Below are 19,196 nucleotides of genomic sequence, written 5' to 3'. Positions count from 1 at the left end.
TGTGTGATGTTCAGATAGAAGTGAATTTCAGTTTAGTTTGTGTTCAGGTTATAAGTAATTCTCATTGGGGGGAGTGGTCTCCTCTCTCTGACCACTCCTTAATTCTGCATTTGACAGTGAAAGAACTTGACTATAGAAAATGTATTTGCACAGGATATAACAGCTGTGCAAATACATTTACAAATAGAACAAAGACTGTTATTTAAGGGGCTTTTATGACTTCTTTTTAGACATGCTTTTGAGATCCTGTCAAAGCTGGAAAGCCTGAAGCATAGTTGCCATCAGTCTTTAGAGAACAGATGGCTAGTCCAACAATAAAACTTTACTTGCTTTGAATACGATCTGGTTACCTTCAATGAGTTTTGGATAAGTCACTGAATTTAGTGGCTGAATGAGTTAAAATCCAGGTACAAAACTCTTGTCCAAATACTGTAATACTGTATTAATATTACTAGTTTACTAGTAGAATTGCATTCTATAGAATTTTCCCTGTTGACATTATAACACATCCATATTTTAGTTCTTTAACACAAGATCATAATGTGACCTCTGTGCTCCATGTAGTTTATCCCACAACTCTGTGCTTTCTGGGTTTAGATAACTAAATACATTAGAACTGTCTATCATTAAAATAGCATAACATCTATGCTGTGTTATTCTTTTAGTTCCAATTTTGCTGAGGGACTCTAGCTTTAAGACCTGAATTGGTTAAGTTTTATTTCTGTTCATTTGATTGAAATTTTAATTTTATTAGAATGTTTTTTTTTTATTTTTCTTTCCGATATTTGACAGAATCCTCTGTAAGTTTGCTTTATTCCACTGATGAACGCACTAATGTTATATTTTTTCATGAAGAGTCTTTTTTAAATGTCAGTTTGTGCAGTGGTGGTTTTTGAAGAAAGTTTAATTTCTTGTACAGAGTGAAAAAGAAAACGTAACTGTTTCAAGAAAAATGAAACAACCCAAATTTGTGTTACCAACAACACAAATTTAGGTTGGATGCCATTGCTGCACACATTCTATCATTAGGTACATTATATATCAATGAAAACTAGACACACCAGTTTCCACTGTTATGCTGTTCACTTGCATATTTACCCTACTGTTTTACAAAGGTATTAAAAATACAGCAGTCTATATTTTCATCTTATAAAACAGGTTGGTACCACTTTACAATAAGACTCCCCTTATAGAGGGTTAATAAATAGTTTATAGCCAGCTATGTTATTAATTAATCTCTAAATGCTTTATAAAGCATTAATAATGGTTTATTATGCATTAATTAAGGGTGAGCAGGAGAAAAATCTGACCGGTTTCTTGCCAAATAGTGAGCCAAATGTGTTCACCTATATATTTCATCTAGAGTTGCTATATTAAACAGTTCAGACTAGGTTACTACCTTGTAAGCACAATAAGCGTTTGTAAAAAAAAAAAAAAAAAAAGCATATAATATTGTACTTCATAAATGCATTATAAATATCCACAACTATCAGTCGGAGCTTTGTTGTAAAGTGTAAAGCTTAACACCATTTATTAATGAATAATGAACCTGTATAAATGCCAAATGGGCGCCTTATTATAAAGTTTAAAGCATAACACCGTTTATTAATGAATAATAAACATTTATAAATGCCAAAAGTGAGACTTAAATGTATAATGTCACCATTTATTACACTTAGACCTAAATTACAATCACTGCTTGAAATAACATTTAACTATTGTAAAAAATGGCAATGTATTGTAAGAGTACCACATGTAATATTAAATGTGTTATTTAAAACACCAGACAACCACCCCCTCCAAAAAAAGTTCATGCCAGACTGGTTCAGACTGGAAATATTTTTTGTACATCCTTGAACAAGCGTCCCAGTGGTCCATCAGGGTGTCGTGAACCAAGCCAAGATGACCATTCAAGAACCATGAGGTGTTCCTCCAGCAACTTCTGAGTACGCTTTCCTCTTAGTCTACGGACATGTCCTTTGATGGTCATCCAAGCTCTTTTGATATGTTGTGTATGACTGCCAGATTGAGGATCTACAAACCACCTGCTGTGATTTACAGTGTAGGCATTCTTGTAGGCTCTCCACTCATCACTGATAATGGCACTACCTGAATTAACATGCTGTCTGATCAGAGAAACAAGGTGGCGCCTTGATCGTTTTTCAACAAGTTTTAACACGAGCCTTCGCCTTTTGTCTTTAACTCATTGGTATGTTCTCAGGTGCTGCAAAAGAGCAAGTCATAGGAAAGTTTCCAGAACAATCAGAACTCTTTGAGAAATCAAAATCATCTCTTTTCAGTTGGATGAAGTTCATTTAAAGGTATATAGATGTAGACATGAATAGCAATGCACCTTTCATAATTGAACACCAATACAAGACATTTGAAATACAATTAGGGCCTCAGTAAGTAATAATTGTCTCAATTTATGTCACAGATTTATTCTCAAGGGCTCAGGCTCAGATAAATAGATATGATTGATGATGAAGTGGCTGGCAGCTCCAGAAGACAAATTAGCATGGCAAGACACATTAGACATGTTTGTAACTCTCAGACAAGTTTGTTAGAATCAATGCAGATCTGAACATGTCCTCTAAACATGGAAACCTTTACCATTACAAGTAAGAAATTCGTTTTCAATGTAGCAACTATATTATTAGTGCAACAAATCAAATAAAATCAGTTAATAAATATATACTTACTAGAGTAATTACTATAATTACTTGAATATTTTAACATTTGAGCCAGAATTAAAATATTTCAAGAAAAACATACTTTTAACACCAAAAGGAAATTAAACTACAGAAAACAGGTATTCAAGTTAAAATCCAATTTACTTTAATAACAGGAATATGACTAAAATTTTAAGAAGCAACCAGCTTTTTGAATGTTTCTTTGTAAATATTCTGTTTAATTTTATTCTTTTCTTTTTTTTTTCAGTATGCACATGGACGCTTTGAAAATGCATGGAAAAGGAAGAAATGGGTAATTCCACTGATGGGAATTAACCCTCTGGGGTTGACGGACGCAATCAAAAATCACATGACCAATTTATGTCACGGACCCTGCTCTGGAGGACTCGGGGGTCCGTGAGCAGGATGGATTACTGTCACGGACCCTGCTCTGGAGGACTCGGGGGTCCGTGAGCAGGATGGATTATTATTATTATTATTATTATTATTATTACTATTATTATTATTATTGGTGTTGTTGTTATTTGGGGATGTGTGTTTTTCTGCACTATGCTGTGTCGTTCGGTGTTCCACTCATATGTAGAGGCAGGGTGTGGGTGTGTACACGTGTGGCTGGAGGATGGAGAACAGCCACATGCAGGCCTGATGGGTGTGGCCCTGCAGGAGGACTGGCCACACCTGAAGTTCCTGCCACACACCTGTTGGTGATCAGGGCTCGTCGGGGGAGCTACTTAGGAGAGTGTTGGAGCTCCCACCGGCGTGGGATCATTGAGTTGTCATCCCAAGTTAGTGTGTGTCAGCTTACGACGGTACAGTTCGTGTATGCCTGCCGGGGTTGGTGTTGATGGCTGTTCCTTTATGGTTTTCCCCCCAGGTGGAAGAGTGGACCTGAACGGCAGCACGCACGGGGCGTGCGAGAACGCAACAGCGGGGAGCACGAGCACTGACGTCGGAGGGGAGCGCACACACACGGGAGACAAGGGAGCTACGGGGATTTATTGTATTTACAGCATTCACTGTAAATAAAGAGCACTGTTTGCATCGCAGAGACTGCGTTTTGGGTCCTCCTTTCCCCACATCCCCACGGTCTGCCTGGCGGACCGTGACAATTTAAGACGACACAGCACCAAGATGCAGCGACCCAGAGCACCCAGAATGCGGACTTCAAACTATATACCAGTTTTTAAATTGTGTCGATAGGCCACATAAAACCAGAGTTATGATAAAGAATACACGCAATGCTTTTTTTCTGAATATAACAGTGGTCTTTACAGCGGGAAGAAACGGTAAAAACGGCGTTTTCTAAGGACAGCGCTAGCAAACAATCTCCGCTTGCGAGTGAAAACCCCCTTCTCTATTGGTGTAGTCATTGTTTTGTTTTGTGTGTCAGTTATACTGCTGAATGTCACAGTTGCTCCAAAAAAGCCACCAAAAGCAGATTGCATTCTAAACACCGTCTCCACATGGAAAACTGGACTGAGACACCTCCTGTTGTCAGACCTGCAGGGTTTAGGCCTGTGGTATTCTCCTCTGTCTTATACTGAACACAATCTATTTTTTTTGGAGTGGCACAAATAATTTGTGTGCCTTCTTATTTGATGCAGCACACCTGATTGTTCTGTAAATAGATTTAAATGGTTATATAAGAAACGCCTGAGGCCTTGACTGCATTTTTAGGTAAATAGTTCCATATAACTTTATTGTTTGCAACATTTGTGCATAATTTTTAGAAATGTACAATTTCTATTTGTATTTCAAGTTATGAAAATGATTCGTTAAACATGTTTGTGGTTTTTACAGTAAAAAATATAACTTTTATCTACTTGTATTTAAAGATTTTTCTCTGGATTTAGATCAATTGTGCTAATATAGTATATCAAAATGAAAAAGTGACTCCAATTTCAGATATTTGAGGTTGTGCTGAAAATAATAATACCAAACAAGGCAAGATAAACAGATTTTAAAGGTGAAATATAGAGGTAAAATCAAAAGTAGTCAAAAACGGCAAATTATACCCTGCACCCCAGAGGGTTAAAGGCAATTTCGCCCTAATTGGGCGTTTTTGGCAACTTTTTGTTAACAACAATTTTAATTTTAGACAAACAAAAAAAGTGTTTTGTCCATAACATTTTGAAATTATGGCAAGTATTGATCATGTTGATGAGACAGAGGTCTCAGAAACTCATGTATCAAATATGATACAAGGGGCATTATAGGGTTAAACACAGAATTCTTTATTTCGATGCGTGTGGTTCTCCATACCAGCCAGAGTCTGGAAGATAATTTACTTTCTTTTTTTTTTTTACATTTTTAATATATAACTCACCTGAATTTAATATCTGTCACCTGCAAGACTTGCTGTTTGCAGATCGATCAGCTCCTCTAACCCATGCTCAAGAAAAACTGGAATCCTTGATGAACCATTTGCTAAAGGCTTGTGATTCCTTTGGTCTTTCTTTTGGTATTTTTGATATCTGAAGGCTCATTGTTTCTTCTTCTGATAATTGGACTATTTATTAATGATATTTTAACTATAATCATAGAGTATCAGGGCTATATATAGTATATAGGCCATTAATATTTTAAGGTTCTCTATTCTTTTGTTCATGCTCCTGTATTTTCAGATCTTAAGGACTTTTTAGTATAATTGCCTATCAGGAATGAATGTCTGGTAGGAGGATGCAAAAAAGTAAAAAACATTTCAAACATAAAAGTTCTTCTAATATCTGGCAGAGGAAATATTATAATCGACCTGCATTTGAGACTCTTGGAGGTTTGTAATTGCCCATGTATTTGTAAAGTTAATTTATTTTGAACATAAGAATTTGCCAACAGCCAGAAATGTCCATGAATGTTAGATTTGAGTCCATGTTGTAGCTGTTAAAATAAAAGGTGTTATCCTTTCTCCACACCTACAGCTCTGAAAATGACTGCTGTAGGCATGGGGACAGACTGAGACCAGTTGCTTATTACTCTAAAGTTTTACCATTGATGGTGTTGTTGTCAGCAGTAGCACTTGATCATGTCTGAAATATAAAATTCTTTAGAAAAGGCCTGACTCCTAAAGCTGTGCAATAATACTGTTTAATATGCTTATTTAAATCAACAGTTGCACCTTTGATTTTGCTCCATTTTACTGTCCTTTTGTACAGGGCATGTGACAAAATAATGTATTACAAATATTGGCAATGTTTTCAAAATGATTTTGAGTCCCCAAAGTTTAGTAAAACAACCAATAAAGAAATAAAATAAATTAAATGAAAAGATTAACACAAAAGTAGACACATTTTGTGTGTTGTACTGGAAATGTCTTTATTTTATGTGTTAATCACATATTTTAACCATATCACATTGGTAATAGTAACATCTCGTTCTCACTTTAGTATAGCAAGATCACTCCTGACACCAACTGTATACATGCATGTGGAATGTTATCACAAGTGGGCCTTGGGTTTTATTACACTTCACAGAGGGTGCATTGTAGACTTGAAGATCTCCAGACATCCTCCTTCTCAGGAGGTGATGGATTGTCGTAACTTTTCGTAGAGTGGGAGAATGCAAGGATGAGCTGGATTGAAGGTATAGAGATATATGACGTGCTGTGGAATGTTCTTTGTTTGAGAGTGTTCTAGGAAGATATAAAATGGTTCAGGGCGGTGTCCTTCCCCAGAAAATTGTTTGGTGTTTGATCTGAACATTTTCTCCACTGCAGTGTTTTCTTTTTCTTTTTTCCTTTTAATAAGCCTCACTTCAAAAGACACGCTCACCTGGTGGTTGCAGTTTTATTCAAGATTTCCATTACAGTGTGCAACATATGTAAGAAGGTATACGTGTTGTACAGAGCGTACACAGGAATGTTGTTTCCTTAGAACAAAGAAAAGCTGGTGTTTCATGAACCTGAAACAAACTGACTACCTCAAATGTCTTGTTTCATTCACATCACACTGGTTCAGAACCACTGGTCCAACATAGGATAAAGCTTAATGCTACTGGCTGTTAGCGTTAGCTTTCTGCTAAAACTGTGATGGGTACAAATGATTGCTTCCCATAACTTTTAGCTGCTGATTTTTTCCTGGCATTTGTAAAAACATTAGAGTGAAAGTGCACAAGAACAGTATAGCATCTTAAACTGGTATTTCTGGTTTTTAGTGAAATACTGTACCTTATTCATATGCATATGATATATTGTTTGCAACAACAACACATAATTATAATTTGTGTGTGCAGTAACTTTCATTACTCCTAAACCACAGTAAGTTTATTTTTTACTTTGTTCTTAACTGGGCAGCAACTTTTAATTATCTAGACTCAGAAAGTACTGAGTTACAGGTCCTATGAAGTCCTTCTAATGTGACGGAAACGATTGCAATAAAACTGTTTTTATGATTGAACTCATTATTACAGCAAAAAACCTCAAACAGTAAACATATTAACATATTTTTTGTTTTGTTTTTAAGCTGATGTTATTTGGGCACTTAGCTAAAATAAGCAGGGAAACAAATATTATGTGTATTTGTTATATATGTTTCACAGATCGGAGCTTGTCCTCTCTAAATGGGGAAAAATGCTTCCAATGTGATGGAAATGATTGCACTAAAACGCTAAACTGCAATGGAAATGAGGACTATTGCATCTCAGCAGCAGGTAACAGGTCTACCGCGTTCAGTGTCTGCATGTTTGTTCTTTTCTGCTCAGAGGAATGCTCAGTGATTCTTTCCTTTCATGTCCTCAGTGACTGCAGGAGAGGAAACTACTAAATTAAAGGGCTGCGCCTCCAAGCTCCAACAGCGCCAGCAGTACAACTGCCAGCCTTCTGCTCTTTGTGAAACTGCTGATTTCTTTGGTCTTGTTATCTTAGCTGATGGAAACAACATCATTATAGCCCAATTTTTCTTCTTAAGAATGTTTCCACTCGTTTATCCCAGAGCTCAGCGAAAACTAAAATGCCATGGCTAAATACCTTTTGAAACAATAAATGAAAATATCTATTACAATTCTGTTAGTATTTTAGTATTTTAGTAACTGCTGTGGGGATGAAGGACCTCTGATAGCCCTTCATACTACATAGTGGTGTAAGAGTCCACTGCTAAAGGAGCTGCTCAGAGCCTCCACAGTCTCATGCAGGAGATCAGAGGTGTTGTCGATGATGGACATTAGCTTGGCTCACACCCTCATCTCACCAAACTCCTCTATGGGGTCTAAGGCAGTGCCCCTCAAATTGGGGGTCCACGAGCCATATATTGGGTGTCCGCAAAAACACATATTAACACCTGGCATGTAGTGGCATGTAAATACATGTGCATCATCCAGTGTTGAGCTAACTAGCACAATGTACAATTATTTAAGTCTATCCACTTCATCAAGTAATGCAAAAGCCAAACCAGCTAAAATTAGAAAGTATGACAACAGTTACCTTGAGTTTGGCTTTATCGAGAATCACAATGGAAGACCACGTTGTTTTGTGTCTTCAAGTGTGAGCAAATGAAGTCAGTCAAGCTAAAGTGGCATCTTATCACAAAGCACCCAGAGTTTAAAGATGAAACAAAAGATTTTTTCCAGCGAAAGGGTGCGGAGTACATGCATCCAAAAAAAACAAATAGTGTACCTGACCCTAACTCAGTTGGACTCGACCTTGTGCTTCCATTTGCGTTGGACATGTGTGAAGTTCTGCTTGGCACAGATACTCTTAATAAGTTGAAAGCTAGCTGCTATGCTAGCTTCACCATTGGTTAAAATAAGCTGATAGCACTCTGGGATAAGGGAGGGGTGTAGGGAGGAGGGGTTTTTTTTGTTGTTGTTGTTTTTGTTTTTTCTGTTTGTTTGTTTGTTTTGTTGTTGTTTTTTGACCGGCCTTTTTGGTACTTTCTACTGTCTTGGCTGTGTGTTTTGTTTAGTTTTTTCTTGTTTTAGTTGTTCTGGTTTGTTTTGGGGTTTTTTTGTTCACTTTGTTTTTCCCCTTTTCTGGATGACAAAACTGCAAAAAGGAAGCAATGTCAGCCTATGGGGCAATTTGTGATTGTTATTTGTGCTTCACAATAAAAATATTTGAAGACAATAAGTTGAAAGCTGTACCGCTTTGAGATGACTATGGGAGAAGGATAATTAAAGAACTATTGGCTTACATTTAGGATCAGTTCCTGAATATAGTACATTCATGTGAGCTATTTTCTATTCTATTCTATTGAAAACAAAAATGCTGTGAGTTAAGAAACAGATTATATTAGATTTATATTTCAAATATGACAAAATGATGATTTTACAGCAGCAAAATTATTGTATCTCTACAGTTTAAACATTTAATAAGCTTTCTACCTTGCATAGAGTGGATAGTCAAACAAATTAAATCGTCATAAATACATTATTTTATATTTATTACTTTATTTTTTTATTCCCATTACTTTATTGCTATAGCACTAGGAATAAGTAATAAGGGAAGTATTCTGGATCAGCACCATGATGTGGCCATAGTATATGTGTTATTCTGGAGAACGTATAAATTGTCACTGTATGTGCATGTGTGAGCGTATGTTCAATGTGTATAGATTTTTTTACATTATTACTCAAGATATAACATTGTCCAGACATGCCCTGTAAGGACATGAGGAGAAAACAGTGACAAAAGGAGCTATGTGAGACTGCTAAAAGGCAGTGTATCCCTCACCAGCTGGATTAAAAAGAGCACAGGTAACAATAACACATGTACCAGTTATTGCATTGCAGAGGCATTCAAGTATAAAAACAATAATATACACAGATACCATCTGTCCTATGGACTTTTTAATGTCTACAGTCTTAGATCAACACAGTCCTGCTTTCAGCACTATCAGCAGGAGCAGCAACTCATCAACAGCAACATTGTAACGCTGGAGATAAACATCTCCTCACAAACTATAGGCTCATCTCTTTACTGCCACAGTTCTTTCAGATACTGGAAAAAATATTTTACAATAGACTCTATGACTTAATCATAAAAAAAAATGTACTATGTGAAGAGTAGTATGGATTTAGACCAAAAAGAACCACAACACATGCCTTAATGGAGTTCATAGATACAGTAACAACTGCTATTTAAAACAAAGAATATGTATCTCAGTTTTGTCAGATTAAAAAAAAAGCATTTGATACAGTCGATCACAACCTTTTACTTAAGATACTATGCACATATGGGGTCAGAGGGGTGGCATTGATCACGGGTTAACAGTTACCTTAAATACTGGAAACAATTTATGACCCCTTTTGAGCAAGCACTTTGGCAACGGTGGTAACTCCCTTTTAACATAACATAACATAACCCTGCTGTAAAACCAAGCTCATCCCAACCAGTCATCTGCCGGGACTGGCTGGGATGAGGGGAAGAAGATGAAGACATACTCTGGAAGAGAGCCAAAGATTAATAAGAACTAATGATTAAATGCAATGTGGCGTAAATACAAAAGGTGAGTGAAAAAAGTACATCATGAGAAATCACCAGTAGCCTAGACCTGTTGCAGCATACCTAACAGAAGATTCCTGCTCTACTGATCTAACATCAACTATATGTTTTATTTAAAAAAGTTTGAAGCTTAATGTTGAAAGTAGAGAAGATGTCTGTCTGCCCAAGGCCTGGCCTGCTGAGTACAGTCACTGATTGTCAGTAGTGAAAAGCATAGGCTGATAAGGTCTTCCTATGATGCACTGATTATTTCTTCTTCACCTATTTTTACTCTCTGTGTGTTGATACACCACTCTACATTAATTATTAATCTCTGGTTCTCTTCGACAGTGTATCTTTTATCCTGACTTTCTCCTACTGCCCCCCACCTATCACACCAGAAAGCTGCCCCTCCTTTAGCCTGGTTCTGTTGGAGGTTTCTTTCTGTTAAAAGGGAGTTTTTCTCTTCCACTGTTGCCAAGTGCTTGCTCATAGCGGCTTGTTTTGATTGTTTTGGTTTCTCTCTATTATTGTTAAGCCATAACCTGTCACTTCAGCTATAAGTTACATGAATTCATACAGTATGGTAATGCAAAACTGAAACACCCATATCTCCAGTAAGATGCTGAATGGATTGGCCTGTAAAATAACTTGTGCAGCTATTTTAAAGCATGACCCAACTCAAAAATTAGAGAACAATTGGAAACGTTTAAAGGATATTGTGCACACCCATCCAAGTGTACTAGTGTGCGTTGGGTTCACTGATTCACTTCTGTACCTAGAAAAAATGTCTCTCCTGTTTGTCTCCTGCTTTAACTTTGCACCCTTAGATATATTTTGTGTTCGGTTTAGACTTGTTCATATGGTCTGCTCCTGGTCCTGTTTTGCAGTTGGTGAACAAACAAATGATGTACTACTGGTTTGAAAGCCAAATGGTAAACAAATTATCAGTGTTGGCAAGGTTACTTTTAAAATGTATTCCACTACAGATTACAGAATACATGCCCCAAAATGTAGTTTGGGGCATGTATTGAATGCGAATAACATATTCTGAATACTTTGGATTACTTAATATATTGTCATGTTTTTACAACTACATGAATGTAGTATTGCTGTGTGATTAATTACCTCACAGTGAAAAATTCTGTTTCTGAATGGTTTTCAAATAGTTTAATAACCATTAATAGCCATTAGCTATTTTCATGATCACTTTAAAAATTGCTAAAGTTTATAAATGACTTAACAGATTTGTATTAACAAAACTTTTTAGTCATTTCCAGATGTATATTAATCTTTTGTGACTAATGTAATGATTTTATCATTACATCAGTTAGAAATATGTAACTTTTTATTAAGTAAAAGCTTATAAATAACTTGCAACTTAATGTTATTATAAAGCATTATCTTATTATTATGTTAAATGATGATTAAATGAGCTACACTCAAAGGGTAGTGTTAACTAAAATACTCAGCAAATACCTGGATTTAGTATGAAGTGGTTGAGATGTCCCTGTGAAAATGTTGAAATAACGGTTGAGAACAGCTAACAACATGTGTCCTTAGGCCTGTGAACGCAGTCGGAACTGACAAGCACACTTCCGCTTATCCTTTTCAGGGTTGCTGGAGCCTGTCCCAGCTGTCTTAGCGCGAGAGGCAGGGTACACCCTGGACAGGTCGCCAGTCTGTCGCAGGGCTAACACATAGACAGAGACAACCATTCGCACTCACCTTCACTCCCGCATTCACACCTATGGGCAATTAACGTATCCCCACTAACTGCATGTCTTTAGACTGTGGGAGAAAGCCAGAGTACCCGGGGAGAACCACATGCAAACAGGGGAGAACATGCAAAAGTTGCTCAGTGGAGGATGAAAAATGTTTCCTCATATTTATTTGTAATCTATACTGCTGTGGATGACATAATTTGTGACATGGATATGAGGTTTGACTCATTCTGCGTCTCAGGTTGTGATTACATTACATCTGCAATCCTTCGTTCTGTTGTTAATCCACCCGCTCGGGATGTTATCTCTTCTAGAGTAAATTCAAACTGTAGCAATAAATGGAGCTGGGTGAGGTGGAGACAATGTGGACTTAGATTCCTGTTGGAGAATCAGGGTCTGAAAGAGGGATGTCCATTAAATTGTACACACCAAATTGTTTATTCTTCATAGAAATGGTGCAGCAGGGAATACATGCAGAAGTACACATGGGTGTATGTGTGTGTATTTGTGTGGTCTGTGAACAGCGAAAACAGTAGCATATGTTAGTTAAGCACTCTTGAGTCTCCCAGAAATCATGAAACATAAATGTATATATAGTTTGCATAACCCTTATTTAGCAATGAACTGGTAAATGTGAACAAATTAACACATTCAGACAGACTCATCAGGTAACACAAGAACTTTTATTAGACTACCTAGACTAGCATATTGATGCTACCCACCACATGGAGTATAAAGATACAGTTAGCCTCCAGAACAGCTTAACTCAACACAAATTATAGGACTTGGAATAAATTAACAACACAAAGGTCCTGACAGGCAATAAACCTATTACTACTCACAGCTTCATAAAGGCACAGAAGGAAATGTCCAGTTCATGGAAAGCCTCGGAATCACTAGTTAAACTGGCTGCTGTAGCTGTAAGACGCCAGCCATGTGACTGTAATTAACCTCTTCACCACAAGGTGTCACTGCTAGGCTTCCCAACACAGCTCCCCCCAAATTTCTTTCATGACATTTGTATTTATTTAGGCATTAGTCTCTGTGTCTTTTTCTGAAAGTTTGGGAAGCTGTATTAGCTGAACAACTCGTTGGACCTTTACTGCAGCAGTCTGGATCACTCAATCCGGTCCAATGAAAGTGTTTGCTATAGTATCCATAGGCCAGAGGGCTCCCGGGAGTTGAGGCCTGTTCCATTGTGACTTCCTTTCCATCTGTTTTCTACTTTGACCGCTCCCGTAAACATGGCAGGCGTGATATTCACAAGAGTGTTGTGTCTTGTGTGAAAAACTACACTACCTAGTGGACACTTAGTGGAATAAAAAATAATCAGCAGGGAAGCAATGTAATGGTCACATGTATCTGTGTGGTGCAATCAGCAATACAGTTTCTGTTATGTTGTCACCAGGGTAATCTTCTTATAAACACCAGAAACCCTACAGTAGGTAATAGCAAATTAAGGCAGCCCAGGTGTCAAATGATATATATGCAAGATTTTGACATTTAGAATACCTTCCACTTCCACAAGAACGGCATTTAGAACTAGCTCTGGGACTGACTGCTTTAATATTACCTTAATAATTTCCTACAAACAGATCAATGTGTTTGGGATCTTAATAAATCTCAGATTGACTCCTGTGAAATATTGGGAAAGCTGTCACAGCAAAACGTTTTTTCTTTCATAACAATAAGTTCAATGTTAAGCCAGAGAGTCCATCTGAAACATGTATGTGTGCATACATCAGGACCAACCTGATTCTGTTGTTCTCCTGAAGGACATCACTTAGTGGCAAACCTTTAGTCTAACTGAACTTTTTAGTTTTTCAGGACTCAGTCTGCTAAGTCAGTGCAATGATCTCAATTAAATACATTAGCATAACTTCTTTTTGTAAATGTAAGGAGTATAAATTTTAGTTTCATCACAGCATTGCTCTGTGGCTTCAGACATGTAAGATTTATAGTAAAATTGACTAATTTCTGGCTGTTTTTTTTAGATATTTTAAAAATCTTTCCACTGTTTCAGAGTTTTTCCAGCATACAAAACTTATCTGGCCAGATGGTTTCAGCCTCCAATAAAAGAATTGTGAAAATAAATATATATATATATAAAAAAATGTAATAGAAAATATTTTAGTGTTTGGGTTTTGATTTAATATTCTTTGATTAATTGTTATTCCTGGCTTTGGTAATCCTTATTTCTAAGCTGTTTCCTCTTCCTCAGGCCTGCCTGCTTGCCTGTTTAGTTCATGGGTTTTTCAGTTTGCTTTGTTCTCCTGGAGTCCAGCAATAAAGCTGAGTTTTGAGTTAAGTCCTGTCAGTGAGTCTGCATTTTGGGTCCTCCATTCCTGCCTGCCACACATAACATATGACACTAACAGACACACCTTCTCATTTAATGGCTTTTCTTTATTTTTATGACTATTTTCATTGTAGATTTTCAATGAAGGCATCAAACCTATGAGTGAGTATACATGGAATTATGTAGCTAAGAAATAAAATGGTAAATGAGTCTAAATATGTCTTATCTTTTAGATTCCTCAGAGTAGCCACCCTTTGCTTTGTTGGCATCACTGCAAACCATTGGCTTTCTCTCAGGGAGTTTCATGATGTAGTCACCTGACATGAGAATGCCAGAGTGTGCAAAAACAGTAATTAAAGCAAAGGGTGGCTGTTTTGAAGAATCTAAAATATAAAACACGCTGTGAGTTATTTCACACTGTTTTATTTAATACATAATTCCATATGTGTTTATTCCTAGTTTTGAACTACAATGTAAATAGTCATGAGAATAAAGAAAAAAACAATCAAATGAAATGCGTGTCCAAACTTTTACTGGTAGTGTATATTATATAGAAACGAACCTGTCAACTAGTTTCACATAAGCATGTAGAGGCATGACCTCACAAAATTTATTTTATTTATTTGATTTATTAATCAAACAGAAAAGCAAACATTTTCTCACCCCAAAACATACATATCTAAAACACAACAAAAGTATCCTGATACGAGACATAATTGTGGAATAATATTAGACAGAATCTGTCACCTCAGGAATCAGTTGAGCAGTTCATTTCAAGTTGCAGATTCAAGCTGCTCGTCATTCTTTTTGGCCACCAGATGCCACCAAAGGGGACCGTGTTAGATGGGAAAAACTCCTAAAGAGAGCAACAGCAGTTATTGCTAACTTTGTAGATAAGTCATCTTGGTAACACTCAGGTCATTAGAAGTGCTTCTATGGGCTCAAAATGTGGTCATAAATATTTTGTACTTGTAAATCAGTTTTGTACTTGTAAATCAGTTTTGTACTTGTAAATCAGGATTTGTATGTGTAAAAAGAATTTGTGTGTGCGTAAAAAAGATTGGTGTGTGCGTAAAAAAGATTTGTGTGTGCGTAAAAAAGATTTGTATGTGTAAAAAAGATTTGTGTGTGGACTTAGCCAAAAAAAAACCCTGCAAGTTACACGTACGAATTTTGACCCTATTTTTCTTCCTTTCATCTGATTGGTCAATGTCATGTCAATCATAAATGTAACAATCCAATCAGAGAACAGATGGGTTTGGCTGTCGGAGGGGCGCTTTTTTTGAACTGCAGGTCTTTGAAGGGAATAAATGCCCTTTTACATGCCAACCCAGCGTTTTCCTTCATCACCACGAAGAAAAACAGTCTGTGGTTGTCTGAGTTTGGTGATTTTTGTGTCACAGGTCTATGTGCTTAATACAGGGACTTCCACAGCCTTTTCAACAGCGCTGCGGACCGCGGGGGGGGGGGGGGGGGGGGGGGGGGGCAGGCAGTGTTTTGGAAATGACAGTCTTCATTACAAAGCTTTCTTCCTTATGAATTAGCATACATGTTTTTATTGAACATTTGAAGAACTAGCAAAAAAAAACGAAACTCTTGTAGAGGACATAAAATCAGAGATAGAAACGACAAGGAGCAGGTGCATCTAGTACAGGTAGAGCTGCTGCAAAAACCCACAGAGCCCAGCAGCCAGCGCAACAAATTCTGGATCATTTACTTTTAGTTAGCAGTTAGCATTAGCAGCACATCCTGCGTCTGATGTGAAAGGACTTTTATGCTGCGCACTGTGACTCACAGCAATGGTCCCGGGTCAGCCCTGACTTTGTGTTAAACTAATCCTAAAGTAATGATGGTATTTCTAACCACTGACATACCACAACTTTATCCTTTCAACAGCTGCTGAAAGTTAGCGGACCTAGCTGCTATCGGATATTTATATAGAGATCCTCCAGCTTCAAACTGTATTACCCTTCAAGGACCTGCAGTTCAAAAAAGTGCCCCTCCGACAGGCAAACCCATCTGTTCTCTGATTGGATTGTTACATTTGTGATTGACATGACATTGACCAATCAGATGAAAAGAAGAAAAATAGGGTCAAAATTCGTACGTGTAACTTGCAGGGGTTTTTTGGCTAAGTCCACACACAAATCTTTTTTACACATACAAATCTTTTTTACGCACACACAAATCTTTTTTACACACACACACAAATTCTTTTTACACATACAAATCCTGATTTACAAGTACAAAACTGATTTACAAGTACAAAATATTTATGACCACATTTTGAGCCCATATGCTTCGGGGGATTTTTCTGTCTGTGTGCATCTCTGTGATGCTATTTTGAGGAACCTGTGGAAGCTGGTAAGACTGAAGCGTCGTTGCCATCAACCATCCTGCGTCACCCCTAAAACTTTGCATATTATGAATATGATTTGGTTAACTTGAATGACTGAGTTAATGACAAGTCACTAGTCAAATTTAATGAGCTAGAAAAACAAATAGTTGCCTACTACTATGACAAGAATTGCTTTCTACAAAATTCTTCATGTGAACATTATCTCTATTTTACTTATTTAACACAAAGCCACTCATAATGTGACCTCTGTGCTCAATGTAGCAATGTAGTTTTTTTTATCTGTTGTTTGCAAAGATAAACAACCAACTGGCCAAAGATCTAAGGTTAAGGGACCATAATGCTTTCTGGGTGTAGATAATTAAATACATATTAATTAGAAATCATTAGAAATCTCCACCATTAATGTAGAATTACAACTATTTGCATTATTTTTTTAATCCTGATGCTGCTGAGGGACCCTGTTAAAACTACTTTGAGGACCTGACTTGTTATAGTTTTAATTGAGTTCATTTGATTGATATTTCAGTTTTTTTAATGGTTAAGTTCTTTTTATTTTTGAATCAGTTTGTTTACAGAATCCTCTTTAATGTTGCTTTATTCCATTGGTGAAGTGTTATTAGGCTGCAAATAATTATTTTCCTAAGACAGTGTGTCTCAGAGGCAGAACTTACTAAGCACGTGCGTTCCTCAAGTGCACCGGTTGAATCAGAGGCTGTAGCATCTAGGCTGGTATTGACATCATGAAGAACTTCAAGGTGTTGTTTGGCCTTTGTGTCATTGACATGTGCCCTTCCGTCTTCCTCTTGGGCTTACTACCATGGAGGATGGCGGTAGTCTTCTGAAACCTATGCTCAGGACGTCTCTCCTTTCATGAAACTTGCCTCTCCCTGTGTAAGTGGACTGGTCTCCAATTACCTGGACAAGCACCTCATACTCAAGCCATTCAGCCAGATCAAGCAGTGTTGGTATAGAAGTGTTGATGAGATTGACAAATCTCTGGAAATTCGCTCTTAGGTCATAAGGTAACTTAGCTAAGAGGTGGGATACGTGTGAGCCACACCTTAACTCTGTCCAACCCTGTTCTCCCACCTGGTGTAACATAGCCACTAGTGCACGGACTTAGAGTGCAAAAGACTTGAAGGCTCGGATGTCACCACTCCTAATGTTGGGTCCATCCATCACTTTGGTGATCCTTTTTAAGGCCAGATGTTGAGGTTGCCCATACACTTCTGTAAGTGCTCTCATGGTGTCAGCAAATGGGAATGGACTGTTACTGAATGAGTCAGCAAGGATGGAGGGACATCTTGAGAATCAGGGGATGATTCAACTGAAATTGATTTTGACTGTGTGCTGCGCTGCCTGACAAGATCTACTTCATTTAGACTGTGAGTGAGCTCCTCAATTAGGCCATGCTGACTCTTCTTTGGACATTGAGACTCATCCCCGATTGGCACTTGTGGAGCATTTTCAGGCTGATGTGGGTCCTTTTGACCTCTGATTGGCACCAGCTTACTAGTGTGTGCAGGTGTGGTTGACATTCCATTCTCACAAATTGCAGACCGTGATGTGGCATGCTGTGGAGCTAGTACAGGGGAGCTAGAGATTAATTCTGTCAGGCGTTGCACATCCAGTTGCAGTTGATCATGTTCGTCTTTCATAAATATAATATTATTTTAGATTTTCTCTAATACACACAGCAACGAAATTATACAGGCTCAAACCGCTACATAGACTCATCTTTTAATTAGTAGTGCTGAAGGTTCAACAGATCCAAGATCAGCTAAATCAATTGTATGTAAGTACAGGTTATTCTGATGTGTGACCACTTTGCCAAGATCTAAAAGAAGACTGAAGCTGTCACACTCAAAAGAATACTGACTGTACATCTGTGTGTCACTCATGGAAGGCAGCTAGCTGAGTACAAGTAACAATAATGAGTATAGACACTTTGTACTTTACTATATGACTTTTTATGCATTTACTTATTTTACAAAATTGTAACTTGTAATTGTAATAAAACTGAAACTTTCTATCTCTAGTGAGCTCTGGGGAAATGATTGGAAGCATTGTGAAGGTTTGAAGAACAACTGGGCTGTGATGGGGTTTTTTTTTTCCATCAGCTAAGAGAACAAGATCAAAGAGATCAGCGGTGCCACAAAAAGCAGAAGGTGGGCAGTTGTACTGCTGGCACTGTTGCAGAGGTCACCCTGGCAGCAGCTGATTTCTTCTCCAATGAATCCTGAGATTTGCGCAGTTTGTATAACTGAGCAAATCATCTTGGAGGTGCAGCCCTTTACTTTAGTAGTTTGTCCTCCTAAAGGCACTGAGAAAACAAGAAGGATTTTATTGTGCTGCAACTTTGAACAAAGGAATCTCTGAACCTTCAACTGAGCAGAAAAGAACAAACATGCAGTAACCTAATGCTGTAGGCCCATTACCTGCTGCTGAGATGCAGTAGTCCTCATTTCCATTGCAGGTTAGAGTTTTGGTGCAGTCGTTTCCGTCACATTGGAAGCACTTTTTCCCATTTGGAGAGGAGATGCTCCAATCTATGAAGCACAGAGATATACGGAATATTTGTTTTTATTGTTTATTTTCAAGTGCCAAAAACATCAGATACTCAAAAAATGTACATTTAAGTTATTAAAACTGTCTGGCTGGAACATCATAATTTTAAAAAATTAAACATTTCACATTTTTTACTGTGTTA

The 19,196-nt window shown here is 37.4% G+C and overlaps 1 protein-coding gene across 1 annotated transcript in view; it reads right to left on the bottom strand.

Annotated features, from left to right (window-relative positions):
- Positions 1-18,229: 18,229 nt before the first annotated feature.
- Positions 18,230-19,196, bottom strand: part of LOC134637846 (urokinase plasminogen activator surface receptor-like) — a 10,599-nt gene continuing 9,632 nt past the window's right edge. Inside the window, exons 4-5 of the mRNA XM_063488373.1 lie at positions 18,925-19,035; positions 18,230-18,809 (exon numbers count right to left, since the gene is read on the bottom strand). Coding sequence (XP_063344443.1) covers positions 18,607-18,809; positions 18,925-19,035 — 314 coding nt within the window. The 3' untranslated portion in view covers positions 18,230-18,606. The remainder of the gene's footprint in view (positions 18,810-18,924; positions 19,036-19,196) is intronic.

The sequence above is a fragment of the Pelmatolapia mariae genome, linkage group LG10_11 (assembly GCF_036321145.2).
Source record: "Pelmatolapia mariae isolate MD_Pm_ZW linkage group LG10_11, Pm_UMD_F_2, whole genome shotgun sequence".
Taxonomy (NCBI): domain Eukaryota; kingdom Metazoa; phylum Chordata; class Actinopteri; order Cichliformes; family Cichlidae; genus Pelmatolapia; species Pelmatolapia mariae.
This window is presented reverse-complemented; position numbering and strand designations above follow the sequence as displayed.